The sequence below is a fragment of the Aphis gossypii genome, chromosome 1, assembly GCF_020184175.1.
Source record: "Aphis gossypii isolate Hap1 chromosome 1, ASM2018417v2, whole genome shotgun sequence".
In the NCBI taxonomy this organism is placed as follows: Eukaryota; Metazoa; Arthropoda; class Insecta; order Hemiptera; family Aphididae; genus Aphis; species Aphis gossypii.
Window position 1 is genome coordinate 49,991,612 of NC_065530.1, and position 13,379 is coordinate 50,004,990.

The 13,379-nt window shown below is 29.8% G+C and overlaps 4 protein-coding genes across 5 annotated transcripts; 2 read left to right on the forward strand and 2 right to left on the reverse strand.

Annotated features, from left to right (window-relative positions):
• Window positions 1-2,799: 2,799 nt before the first annotated feature.
• Window positions 2,800-4,314, reverse strand: LOC114123630 (nascent polypeptide-associated complex subunit alpha). The gene is made up of 3 exons (XM_027986676.2): window positions 3,799-4,314; window positions 3,465-3,694; window positions 2,800-3,389 (listed from the first exon to the last, which is right to left on the reverse strand). Exons 2-3 carry the CDS (start codon window positions 3,687-3,689, stop codon window positions 2,985-2,987), a joined length of 630 nt encoding a protein of 209 aa, XP_027842477.2. The 5' UTR covers window positions 3,690-3,694; window positions 3,799-4,314; the 3' UTR covers window positions 2,800-2,984.
• A 42-nt stretch (window positions 4,315-4,356) lies between these two features.
• Window positions 4,357-7,047, forward strand: LOC114123629 (WD repeat-containing protein 54-like). The gene is given in 7 exon segments (XM_050205880.1): window positions 4,357-4,454; window positions 5,108-5,357; window positions 5,908-5,941; window positions 5,944-6,087; window positions 6,143-6,353; window positions 6,467-6,716; window positions 6,773-7,047. Coding segments are annotated over 7 exon segments (1,128 nt in total). The 3' UTR covers window positions 6,914-7,047.
• Window positions 6,967-10,336, reverse strand: LOC114123631 (nucleoplasmin-like protein). 2 transcript variants are annotated; one of them, XM_027986679.2, is made up of 6 exons: window positions 10,133-10,336; window positions 9,118-9,230; window positions 8,838-9,057; window positions 8,563-8,657; window positions 8,414-8,497; window positions 6,967-7,293 (listed from the first exon to the last, which is right to left on the reverse strand). In XM_027986679.2, the coding sequence occupies exons 1-6, from the start codon at window positions 10,152-10,154 to the stop codon at window positions 7,285-7,287; spliced, it is 543 nt and encodes a 180-aa protein (XP_027842480.1). In that variant the 5' UTR covers window positions 10,155-10,336; the 3' UTR covers window positions 6,967-7,284. The 2 variants fall into 2 exon arrangements, with proteins under 2 accessions (XP_027842480.1, XP_027842479.1); XM_027986678.2 differs by having other exon boundaries at window positions 8,563-8,660; window positions 10,133-10,328.
• A 216-nt stretch (window positions 10,337-10,552) lies between these two features.
• On the forward strand, window positions 10,553-13,180 carry LOC114123632 (nucleotide exchange factor SIL1). The gene is made up of 7 exons (XM_027986680.2): window positions 10,553-11,069; window positions 11,526-11,662; window positions 11,721-11,968; window positions 12,119-12,293; window positions 12,353-12,496; window positions 12,599-12,759; window positions 12,824-13,180. Exons 1-7 carry the CDS (start codon window positions 10,847-10,849, stop codon window positions 13,092-13,094), a joined length of 1,359 nt encoding a protein of 452 aa, XP_027842481.1. The 5' UTR covers window positions 10,553-10,846; the 3' UTR covers window positions 13,095-13,180.
• The last annotated feature ends 199 nt before the right edge of the window (window positions 13,181-13,379 follow it).

Here is a 13,379-nt window from a genome sequence, read left to right on the forward strand (position 1 = left end):
TTCAAGAAACTCAGGCTGAAACGATGATGAAAGTTTGGTAAATTGCGACTAATATAGTCATAAAAATATGAGCTTTATTGGAAGCCAAAAAAATAGTGCACAATATTATGGCACAACGAAATATTAAGAGATTACAATTCTGAAGATTTACTAAAATATTTATTAAAATAAATGGTAAAAAAGTATTATTTAAGGATGCCACTTGAAAATTTGTGATTTATTTATGATATATCATAGTTACCTATCTATATTTATTATGACTTATAAGTTATAAACAATTTTTTATAATTTTGAAGGATAAAAACGACAATATTATATTGCATGTAGTAAATAAAAACAGTAATATTGTACGTATTTCTGTGCTCAATAGTATCGTGAAAAAGCTAAACTGTGCTGCTGACTGCTGTGCTCAATCAGGTTGCATTAAGTTTGAAGTTCAATTATCTATAAAATATCTAGCTCGTGAATAGTTAAAATTTCTTAATTATAACATGAATAGCTAGTTATAATATAAACACTTGGTAAACATTTCAGGTTTCTAAAATTCTTTATAGATTTATACAAAATCAAGGAATTAATTTCATTGTAAACTGGTTTTACATAACAATTTCAATTGTAAATTATTTGTTTGTAATTTTTGGTTATTTTTACCATTGGAGTTGACAACTAGTTCTAATTTTCTATCAGTAACTCCCTCAAGGGCCAAGGTGGAAAATTGAAGCATTTTTATTCGTCGAATTCCAAACGGTTCCCGTCAAAAAAGGTCTAACAAACAGGTAAATACCTAAACGACTCCCGTAGAAAAACAAATTAAATTAAAGCTCAGTCATGTAAGTTCACTTAAATTTTTAAAAGAACTAAACTTCATTAAGAGTCAAATTTTCATCTATTGAAATAACATGAATGGATTATATAAAAAAATTTATGCCTAAATTAGATGCCTAATGTATGATTTTTCTGTATAAGTTTTATAATTTACTAGTTTATCCCAATAAAAGTTTAACCACACCTCTTTTGAGACAGTTTTGAGTCTGTATAAAATGAAAATGAACTTATGATGTGAAAAACCGGAGCCGTTTGGAAATCAATCTTTTTGTATGGGCTACGGCCTTTATACTGACACATCTAAATGTTTTCTTAATTTTTATTATGAAATCAAACCAACTAATGTTTATTTAATTGTACTGACAGAAAGACAAATTTAATTTTAATAGTCCTTATAAAGTTACTACTTACTTGTATGTGTTTTCATACGAAATCATTTATATAGTTAACATTATGTATTGGAATTGGGTTAACTGTGAATGAAATGATATAATAGAATATTTTAATAATGGTAAATGGGCTATTATGAAAACATTAATATTAATTACCTACCTTGAAAGGTGTATAACTATCTTGAAAAATCTAAGAAATTGAGTCTCGTCTTTGAACAATATTTCTAAAATAACTTATTATATACACGCGTATATAAAATAATTTACCAATTTTACATTCTTTATTGATTTCTATCTTCTAAGATTATTACATTATCATTTATAATAAATTATAAGTAGTAATTATAAATACTAATATAAAAAGTAAAAGGCATTAGCTAATGTCTTTTTAATTTTTATAGATTATTAGAATTTAATAAATCAGCATACTCATATTATAGATGTTTTACAATACTCTTCATATCTAGTGTTTTGAAATAGTGTGATTACTGAAAATTATTAAACTTAAAAAATATAATATTGATATTGTATCACTTCTAATAACATATTCAATTTATTTTGATATCTTGCTTAATGCCTACCACAATTTAAGATAAATCGTGATGCCTAATAACTCTATTATTAATAAAAATTCGAAAATTGTAACTATTACTGTGTGTCATCAAGTCATGTGGTATAGTTGATAATAACCTGGTGAACTCAAAATTAAAAGCACTCAATTATTTCCACTAAATGAACATAAAAGTATTTTAGACAACTTTAGAGCTTTTTGCTCCATGGATCCATCTTTAACACATCTGTATATATTGTATACATGAAATATTTGTTGTTTTAATAAGTTATTGATAAAGTACCAAATACATACTGCTTCATGGAGGTTGTGCATGTAACATTTAACAAATACCTAACGTCATCAGCCAAATTACAGCAGACTACAATCGTGAAACATTGAATGTATAAATAATAATTAAATTTCAATAATTGTCAAAATGAAAACATTATGGCACTAAAAGAATGGATTCTATTGTATACATAAAACATGAGATTAACCAAGTATAATATGTTACTGTTCACTAAACTGTTATGGATGCATATTGCATAAAGAGCTAATGATTGTCTTAAAGTATAAAATACATGCTGGATATTTTTATAATAATTAAAAACTAAATTGCTGAACGTCAAGGTCGTTGGAACAAAGCTGTAGGTATAAAAAATGTTTGTAAATATTGCATTGTATTATTAGATTATTATTATTTTTTTATGTTTAAATATTTGTAATTTTGTTGCTAGAAATACTATGTATGATAGCAATAATTTCAGACAAGATAATGTTAAAAATTTTTTTTATTAACATTATAACTTTTATTTTAGTATTAGATACTTAAAACCAAAACTATTGCAATATACAACATTGTTAATCAAACAACAAGTAGATTATTTATATGTTATTTTAAAAGGAAATGTAATGAACACTAAACAATTGTTATATTAATATATACTTAATTTTAATATATAGCCGAGATAAGAGATGAGATAAATCAATGTATGTTTTCAAGGTTTCTATAGAAATGAAGTAACTCAATTTGTAGCCAGAGAAAGTTTTGTATTGAATCGAAAAATAGTATATACAAATAACGTGAAGGAAATAATCAATTTAACAGAAGATCATGTAGTAAATCTGCTTATTTATTAATGGATTTTATCATCAGTCTAATGTATAACCAATGATAATTCTCTCCCTTAAAACGTTATATACGTATCCTAGTTTTACATCGTCAAGTCCATAATAGCATTGACAATATCGTTGTTGTTTTTTAGTAGAGCTTCAATAGCTTTACGTTTAGTCACTTGTGCTTGCGCACAGACTAGGTCCACATCCTTTTCTTCTACTCCCTTATAATCAATTTCGCCTTCTTCTTCTTCTTCTTCTTGGATAGGCTGGCTGACCATTGGCCTGGATGCACCATCTTTGTCCAATACACTGGGCATCATATCAGCAGACTTGAATTTCTCAGCAGCTGCAACTTGTGCTTGCTGGCTTAAATCTTCAATCTTAGCCTCACCAAACACAATGTAAGTGTCAGATGCTGGGTTTTTGAAGACATCAGGATTGTTAATGACAAACAGAATATTTTTGGACTTGCGAATGGTCACTCGATTGACTCCATGGATCTAAAACCAATAAAAAGTTGAGGATCGATAAATAACATGCATAGTAAGTAATAACCAAACAATATTTTTACACACCTGCTTGAGACCAAGTTTGGATATGATTTTCCTAGCTTTTTTCTCGCCTCGGGATTGTCTGGCCTTGTTGGACAAGTCTTCCGCGGTGACACCACTCGCTCCTTCACCACCCTTGCCGGCTGCAACATCTACGCCGCTAGAATCGCTGTCACTGTCTGCAGCATCTTTCTTGGGTTCCTCGAAGCTTACTTTTTTTGTTGCATCAATTTCCGTTAACTCCGGCATGTTTCCTGTAATAAAACACACGTTCGTTTCTTTAAAAAATCGGTTCACTTTTGGATAGTTCACCTATTAATGAAAAATGTGCACAAACTTAACTTCTTGTGCTACTCACTTAATCTGTGGCGTTAAAAAAAAATTGAACAAGCTATGAGAAACAATCGCGACTCTTGAGTCTCGAGGTTAGGTACGAAAAACGTGTTGTGATCAACAAAAAAAAACTCGTGAAGACCGAATTCGGTATTATCGAAATCACAATTCAGTGTTCACAATAGCAAGTCAAGGAGTTTGTATGAGTAAATTAGTAAAAGAAATAGTACAGTGTTACCAAACGGACAACGAGAAAAGAGACTAGATATGAAAACTTCCGTCTTCGACGCACGATTCGGCCGAAGAATTTGAATATCGCGGATGTCAAAAACCGACTAACCAGCCTTTCGAAGTGCTGAACTCAAATTTTACTATTGTACATTTGTACGCTTGAAATCATTTTGTTTACGTTATCAACAGCACGACGACGTGCCCCTCCAGGCTCGCCAGTTGCCACAAAATATTGGAACCGTAACGACCTTTGACCGTATAAGCTAATATTGTCGAAGGAAAGATATAACGAGTATGCAAAAAGACTTTATAGTTTGTACTATAGTAGTATTATAGTATGACTATAAGGTCTATGCGACTATGGCACACGAAAGACAGACAGAGACACTTGAATAATTCGATAATAGAATTGAATGATAACAGTGTTTTTCTGAGACTATGGTACGCAATGTACGTAAGTACTATAGTTAGTAGTTAGTTAGTTAGTCCCTCAAACACAGATTTCTATAAAGAGAAGCGAGTTAAAAGAGAGTTGGTTTAGAAGTCTGTGCCCTCAAATGACTATAAATCCATTGATAGTATCTTAAATCGTGCTATAAATACAAAATTATGATTATCAGATTGCATAATATTATGATTTATCATATTTACGACTCGCGCCGGCGCGGAAATTGAGTACTATACTAATGGCTAAAATACTAAAATCAATGAATTCGAAATAAATAATAAGAACCCTATAGAATAGTATAATAGTAAGAAATTAAGAATAATGAGTAAACAATGAAAGCATGAATAATAAAAATAGTCATTAGAATGTCAAATCAATAATATTATACGAGTGTACGGCTAAAGGACTACAATATATTATCGAAGCTTAGTTCAAGACCAAGCAATTAGCGAATCGATCGTAAGAATTCTGAATACCAGAATACCTACAACAAAGTCTTAGTTCAACTCCAATTCGTCTTTATTATATAGTTGTAATCACTAATAATTATACCTTTTCATATAAATTATCATAGTTAGTAAGTATATACCTAGTTGATTTTTATGCTCATCCTAAGACCCTAATGATTAAATGACTTGTTAAAATCTTTATTTAGGTTGAATCAAATATTCAACACCCACGGACGACGGATGTTATACAAAAAAGAAAAAAAAATTTTCATTAATGGTACTGTATCGGCGGTCATGAATAATGTCGCCGTAAACGTATCTAAGTATCAAAAGACATTGCACGGTTTCGCTGTCATTGACCGGCAAACAGTTCGCGTAATGGGTACAGAAAATTCAATGGATAGTGCAACCGATGTTCCGCAGTATTGCCTAGACACAAAGACGGACGTTACTCAAGTAAAACGATTCCTTATTTTCTAAACTGCATAATATATCATTATGAATTTCGGATTTGGTAAAATATATTTTACAACTTTAGATCCATTGGAATAATTATAATAAACATTTCCAGTCAATAATTTATGTTCCACGGCATTTCAATAATAAAATCATTAAAACCTATATAAATGTACTGCATATGACCATCCATGTTCAAGTATTTTCAATCTACTAAACACGATTCCACCACACCATCGTACAGATTTATCTTCTTTGGACCTATTCGATGTAAACCGTCAAATAAAAAGACAATAATTGTCATTAATATTTGTCTAATTACCTATAATTTTTAAGTAGGATCAATGGATATATTCTGATAAATTTTCTCATTGTACTATGTAATAACGATCGAGAAAAAATGACTAGCGACATTTAAAATTATATGTTTATCCGTTATTTATTATTTTAATAGTATACTGCATACTAACATTAAAAAAATATAATTTTTTTCTAAGTACCTATAATTTAAGCACAATAAAATTAGTATTACGGTTAATTTCTATTTTAGATACATTGGTGTACACTTGGTTATATAAATTGTCTAGTGTCACTTGTTCAGAAGGTCTGATTGTTTACGATTGTGACCAACAGTTCAAACGTATTTACTCACATAACTGCGAGGATAAAAACATGAAAGAAAAATACGCAAAAGGGATAGCTACATTTGAGTGTACTTACTTGTGTGTCGGTAAGCGCAATCAGTCTTTATTTCTATAAGATTTAGCGATGGTTTACATTCCCAGGCAATAGTAACGGATCAATTAGAGTGTTCGGACCAGACGAAGAGGGACAAGTGGTGTTTTTGGATAGAAAGTTGTTACACGGGGCTCCTATAACAGACATGTCGTCTCATAAACATAGCTTGGTTTCTTGTGATGAGTCCGGTTGTACAGTACTATCACAAATTGATTGTGGAGAATTGATGATCATTGCTCGAACTAAGGTTTTTGGGGGGTTGGTAAATATTCAAGGTTATTATAGCACAGCAGTTATTTGCTTTTCTTATAATTCACAATTTATAAATCATAAGAACTAATGTATGCAATGAGAGCCTACTGTTGTTTTAGACATCCATGCACAACAACAGAAATGACCAGAATTGGAACAATGGCTGTAGGTTATGGATGCGGAACAATTCGTATATTTGATCCATCAGTAAAACTTGTAGAAGGAGATGCAGAAGATCAGCTTCCAATGGTAATTCAAATGTCTGCTCACGCTAGATGTGTTACATCCATGTCAGCGGCAAGAGACTCTGATCTGTTATTGAGTGTATCTGAAGACTCGTGGATCAGAGTTTGGAAAATTAATTCTATGGTAATAATTAACTTTTCAATATAAAAAGCATAAGTTACACCACTTCATTATTTCAGACAGTTACATTGTTGTACTGCTACATGAGAGAAGATACTATGTTTATGGGATGTCAATTCATGACAAGAAATGGATCAAAATTTTGTACTACAGCATACGATTCACCCTACATTACATGCTATACATTAAACCAGTTGTAGGATATGTAACTTTATTTAAAAAATAAACAAATTAAATTAAATGTGGTAAAAAATTTGAATTTAAAACAAGACATTGTATTTATACTGTATAAGTGGATGGCTTAAATAATAATAAAAAAAAATGACATCAGATATTATTGTGAGTATATAATTTTAGTAACTTCAATATTCTGGATGTTTCTATATGCAGATAACAGGATCCTTATCATAAGTTATAACATCTAACTATTACATATAGAAGGTCAGACTAAAAAAAAAACAATTTGAAATTAAAAAACCTTAATTGTTAAATAAATTAACACCAGAGGACAGTGTCTCTTGTTTCATTTGGAATTTATACATCCAGGAACATTAAAGCCAGATGTTTGAGTTTAATTACTCTGAAAAAAAAAAAATTTAATAAATTAGTAAATGTTACATAATAATATTGATACACGAGCTGATCAAATATCTTCCCTAACATCAGGGAAAAAAGTAATGACTTGGACGGGTCAAGCAATACTGTTTCACAAGAGAGGATACATAAATCATACATCCTGCTGCTACTGCCAACAGTACAGAAAACGCATTCCTCCCATTTAGTGACTATACACCTCAAAAACAATCGTTGCAATGTTCTATAGAATACTATAGCGTTTTTTTTAAAAATATTAATTAACAATAAGCACTTAGGAATTAATAGAATTAATTTACATATACAGCTTAAATAAATAAACATTTTGAGCATATACAGGGTGTCCCGTGAGGATTTACCCATTGCGATATCTCCTGAAATAATGGACATATCATAATTCTGATTTTTTAATAAGACTCACAGGAATAAGAACTACAAATATTTTATGTTTTAATTTATTTTAATGTTTTGGTAAAAAAGTTAAAAAATATATTTTTTTATTTAATTATTTTCAAAAAAATCGAAGATAGCCATTCTGTAGAGTTAATTTTTCTGAAAATATTGACGTTTCAACATTTTGATTTCATTAATTTCCTGATTTTTAATATTTTTTCTAGTTTCTAGAAAAACAGTGAATTATTTAATACCATAGTGGTAACAAATACAGATAACGAGATATCGCAATGGGTAAATCCTCACGGGACACCCTGTATATGACTACAAGCAAGATGCATACCAATCAATGATAAAAATGTGTACCTCTTTCTCTCATGGAACAGAGTATAGACTGGACGTATACTATTTGTGAATAGCTCAGAAAATATAAAGTAATGTATTTATATTTTTATTTATACATCATCAAAAGTATATATAATTGATATAAAATAAAATTTAACCAAAAAAAAACAATTAACATCTTTAACCACCATAGATACTTCAATACTGTATCATACTTAAGATAGACAGGTATGCATCCACTTAAGTTTAGATAAGCACTTGAATTATAAATAAATTGATCACAAGAAGTATTAAAATGAACGCTAAATTATGTTAATAGGAAACTTAATGAAGTTTAAACAAGTTAACATAAAAATAAAATTACGTACTTCGCTATCAATTTTAGGCCTCTTAGCAGCTTTACCGCCCTTTGAATTTGAATTAGCTGCTATTTTACGTTTCTTTTCTTCTACCTACAATAATAAGCTTAAATAAGAATTCAAATATGAAAACCAAATAGGAAAATTTATTTACATACACTATTTTTTTCTTCTTCAATTACTTCTTCTTCTTCTTCTTCAAATTCTTCATCAATTTCATCATCATCTTCTTCATCTGCCATTCCTTCACCAGCTACTCCAAATAAATTTTTTGTATTTTAAATAAACATCATATCATAAACTATATAAACTAAGAATACTTAAAATTGAGCTCAGAAACTAAAATAGGTTCATCAGATTCATAATCAGACGCAAATTACCCAAAAACAATTCATCATAGCAAAAAATATATCAAATCTTTATTAATACTTACTACCAACTGAGTGATTTCCCAATAGATGAATTGGACCATTGCCTTTTACAAGTTTAAACGTTACTGGAGGGTCTGGGAACAAGAGATCAAGTACACATTGACTGTGACCTGAACCTCCTTTCAAAACAACAACAGGGAACTTAATATCAGATTTGTAACCCATTGCTTCAACTTCAATTACATTTACTTCACCATCTGGTACTTCTGGTCCTAGAACAGCCTAAAAAAAAATTAATTAGTAAAAATTAACTAGAAATAAAATAATTGAATAAAAAATTACCTGTTTGACAAGTAATGTATGTTCACCCCGGAAAACGTGAGTACTATCATTGGCATCTGGTTTTACATCGGGATCCCACACTTCAGTACCCTTTGTCTTATCCAAAGTAACTCCTAAAATGATTTTTAAGATATATATATATATATTAATCATGTAAAACATTAAGGAGATGTAGTTTAAATCTACTTCCAATATATGCATTTTACAAAAGTCACACTAATTCATTAAGTTCAATAATACCTATCAGCAATATGGGTTAATTAGGTTAACAGAAATACAACTTAGCTTTTATTAAACTAATAAGTTATTAATAGTAGTACATGAGACATACCACATAGAAAAATTAAAAACCGGAAAATCGGGAGAGTGCGAGAGGGAACAAAACTCCGGAGGTCGCGTATTTGCCTTGAAACGATCATTTTATAATGTTAGATTTAACAAGACGCAATAACTGGTGGGCACACGGGTAGACGTGTGAGAAATTAAGTACGCGAGTTTGGGTCATAGACAAATAGTTATGTAAGTGGCCTCTAGAGCCCAATAATATTGTACACTTCGTAGTGAAATCGTTGAAAAATATAAATGGAATCACGCGTTCCGTTTTAAGTGGAAAAACCGAAATAAATTACCATGGCCAAACACGAATCTACCAAAAAATAAAATCAATCAAGGAACGTAAGATAATTTCATCAAACATTATTTAGACAGCGAAAATAACGGAAATACATAACGACGGGAAAATGTTTTCTTGCACAAAGAACGGGTATGCCGACCATGTGACTTTTAGGCTTTAGTTTGACGGGGGCACTACTCTTAAGGATAAAAATCTAGCGTTTAAGTAACGGCTATTAAGAAAACGTGTTAACCACGCGAGAAAAAAACCATGCAAAACGCATAAATACAATATCGGTAGACGGGGGGAAGTTAAAAAAAAAAATCGCCAACGTGTAGAGTGCGGAACTATATTAAATATGACACACGTCGTGCGAAGTTTTAGCGGGGCCATTATACTCACCCCAAAAGTAGTCTTCTGTCATTCTGAAATTTCGAGTGTTTATTGACGTGAAAATGTATTAAGCGTGTGCCGACGCGTTTATAGTGAACACGCGTTGTTATAAAAAAAAAAAATGAGTAGTAGTGTAATTGACAATTGCGCACAGTGTGTACGGCACGACAACTGCAACAATAATGGCCGACAGCGGTATTCGACGTCGTCGCCGTCGTTGTTGCCGGTAAACAAAATCCGTTGTCTGCCCGTTCCGCCCTACCATCTGTGGCGCTACCTACGGACGCCACGCCGGTTCAGTGAAGCCATAACGAAGAGAATAATACAGTTAAGGCCTACGATTGGTACGCTCGTCTTATTTAATTTTCGCCTTATCTGTTCGTTTGTCATTGGATGCCATAAATGCCGCGTTATCTGCACACGGTTCGGATTTTAGTTTTTATGAACTAATAAAAATTATAAAGTATAATCATTGAATCGTACAATAATATTATAACACCTAATTGTTTACCATATTTAATATTTTTTATGACAACACAGTTGATTTTCCTACTGATGAGTGATGATACTTTGTAGATTACGTTTCAATATTTGCACAAGCATTGATTTAAACCCATGAGAATAATACTTTTTTAACACGTCTTCTTTTGATAGATTAATACTAGTGTTTTACTCATATATTGCTCGTCTAGGTCATATGAAAATATACAACTAACGTAAAAAATGTTCGAAATGTCCATAGTCAGAATAGGCCTGATCATTCTAATAGCTGCGTCATTAGGTGCCTTTTGGTACCTGGACACAGTGTTTTATCACTGGGATGGAGTATTGCCACAGCCGGAAGAAATGGTTGTTGAAACAGTACCAGAATCTTCAAAAAATAATACAATTTTCAATAAGCCCAAAGAATTTGTGCCAACAAATGAATGGCAAATAATCCAAGAAGGTATACAATTTAATTCTGTATTGTTTAGCAAACCTAATCCTATGTACCTATTCTAATTTAATATTGTAGTTTTCCTTAAATATGTTTAAGATTTTAACTCCTGGTAAAAATGTATTATTAAGCAAATGCTTACTACAATACTTTAAGTGATAAATATTTGCATTTTATGTTCAATATAATGTAGTAGAATTAGGTTATTATACTTAAAAAGTGATCTGTATTGGTTACCATCTAAATTATTATATTTTCAAATTAAATACATATGTTTTCTTGGTTCTGGTTAAGCTCCAAAATTAAATTCTAGTTAAATTGCGTATTAGGTACACATATTTTTTTTTAATTGAGCAATTGACTTTTCATTATAATTATAAGTCAAAATAATTAATTTAATAGTCTAATGTTTGCTACTGAATATTAAATTTGTTAATCAGTAACAATACTTATACTTTTCTTAAGGTCAACTTATTCCTCCCGGACTGCATGTACAAATTGATCTTCAGACTGGTGAGAAAAAGGCTAAATTAATGGAGGGCAATATAAATAATAAATCAAATAGTTTAGCCATTACAGACTCTCATAAACCAGAGAATTTTGTAAGTAATTTATGTATTATTCTTGAATTAAAAATCATATTTTACTATTAATTTATAGATTGATCCAAATCGTATGCCAGATAATTCACACAAATTTAGATCTTATGAAAAGCTTAAAGATGATCTTAAAGACTTGAATATGACTATAAAAAGTGATATGGATGTAATGGATGAACTTTCTAGAAAATTTCAAGAACAAATGAAAGTATATGAAGATAGTGGTAAAAATCTTCAGAATATTTTAACTGATCTTGAATATCTTCTACATCAAGTTGATACAGCTGAGGTTTTTGCAAAGAATAAAGGGTATGTGTTAACTGTATATGGTGTATAATGAATTTTGTTAAATTGTACAACCAAAGTTTAATGCTTAATTGTGTAAATTTATTAATCACATTTTTACTTTTTAAATAATATTATTAGTTTTACTAATTAATTATAACAATCTGTTTTCAGGATACAACTAATTATAATTCCTTGTATTAATAGTAATTCAAGTTATTTAAAATCACAAGGAGCTCTGCTCCTTGGTTCTGCTGCTTCTAATAATCAAAAAGTTCAAATTGCTTCTTTAGAAAATGATGTTATACCACTTTTATTAAAGCATATTGATAATGAATTTACATTTTCTGTAAGTACACTTATTTAGTTTTTTTACCAATCTTAATGTTTTATTCAATTTTTGTTCAGGTTCAAAAAAATTGTATCTTTGCTTTATCATCAATTACTCGACGGTTTCCCTTGGCGCAAAAACAATTAATAGATAATAATGGTATTCAAATTTTCATGTCTGTGTTTAAAACACCTATATCCAAATTCAATACTAAATTAAAGGTTAAAATTATTTTATTTATAATATTATTATATTATATTATATTTATTATTTACTTCTACTATTCTACTACAACATGAATATGTTTTAATTTTTCATTCTAGTTAAAAGTTACTCAACTTTTAGAAGATTTAACTATAGAAATTGAGGATGCTAAACTAACATTCAAAGAAGAAACTAATAAACAGCTCAATATTGAGGCTGCTGAAAGAGTTCGCCAGTATGACAATTTGCATTTAAAAGATAAACTTGTTGAAAATGGATGGTATGTTTACAGTAATATTCATAAGGATCTTTCTTGAATGTTTATATATTAATCTTTTGAATAGGTGCAACATTTTGGGAGATGAGTTTATTATACTGTCTAACCAAATACCTCTAGATGAAGAAAATAATGCAATGGTTGAAGCTTCTGGGAAATCTTTATTAGCATTGCAAAAATTGTGTAAAGTTAAATTACAAGGAAACAAGGAATTCTATCAGTCATTTTATAAATTAGAAACGTATTACAAACAATTAGTCCAAAATGATGTATTTTTTGATGAATTATATCAGTTAACAACTGAGTTAACTAACACTTATGATCCTGTATTAGAATAATATTATGTTATTTAGTTTAATCTATAAATTTATTAAACTATGTGTGACTAAATATCTGATGTATTAAATATTTTTCTGTGATATAATTTTATTTAGTTTTTAATATTGAAATTATATATTTATTTTGAAAAAAGATTGCATACTAACACAGTGATTGTTAGTTATTTGAAATATACATATATAACAATTAAATACCTATAACTTGTCATAATTTATAATAACTTTGTTCAGCTCAAAATATTCCATTTATCTTAAAAAATCTAATATCGGTTACCTAACCTAACC

Bases quoted from the DNA above. Each gene is read 5' to 3' on its own strand.
- LOC114123632 (XM_027986680.2), top strand. From the start codon at position 10,847: ATGTTCGAAATGTCCATAGTCAGAATAGGCCTGATCATTCTAATAGCT. The intron at 11,969-12,118 runs GTATGTGTTAAC...ATCTGTTTTCAG, and splicing joins GTTTTTGCAAAGAATAAAGG to GATACAACTAATTATAATTC. The intron at 12,294-12,352 runs GTAAGTACACTT...ATTTTTGTTCAG, and splicing joins ATAATGAATTTACATTTTCT to GTTCAAAAAAATTGTATCTT.
- LOC114123630 (XM_027986676.2), bottom strand. From the start codon at position 3,689: ATGCCGGAGTTAACGGAAATTGATGCAACAAAAAAAGTAAGCTTCGAG. The intron at 3,390-3,464 runs GTGTGTAAAAAT...TATTGGTTTTAG, and splicing joins CCAAACTTGGTCTCAAGCAG to ATCCATGGAGTCAATCGAGT.
- LOC114123631 (XM_027986678.2), bottom strand. From the start codon at position 10,154: ATGACAGAAGACTACTTTTGGG. The intron at 8,661-8,837 runs GTAAGTATTAAT...ATTTATTTGGAG, and splicing joins GGGAAATCACTCAGTTGGTA to TAGCTGGTGAAGGAATGGCA. The intron at 8,498-8,562 runs GTATGTAAATAA...TTATTATTGTAG, and splicing joins TTGAAGAAGAAAAAAATAGT to GTAGAAGAAAAGAAACGTAA.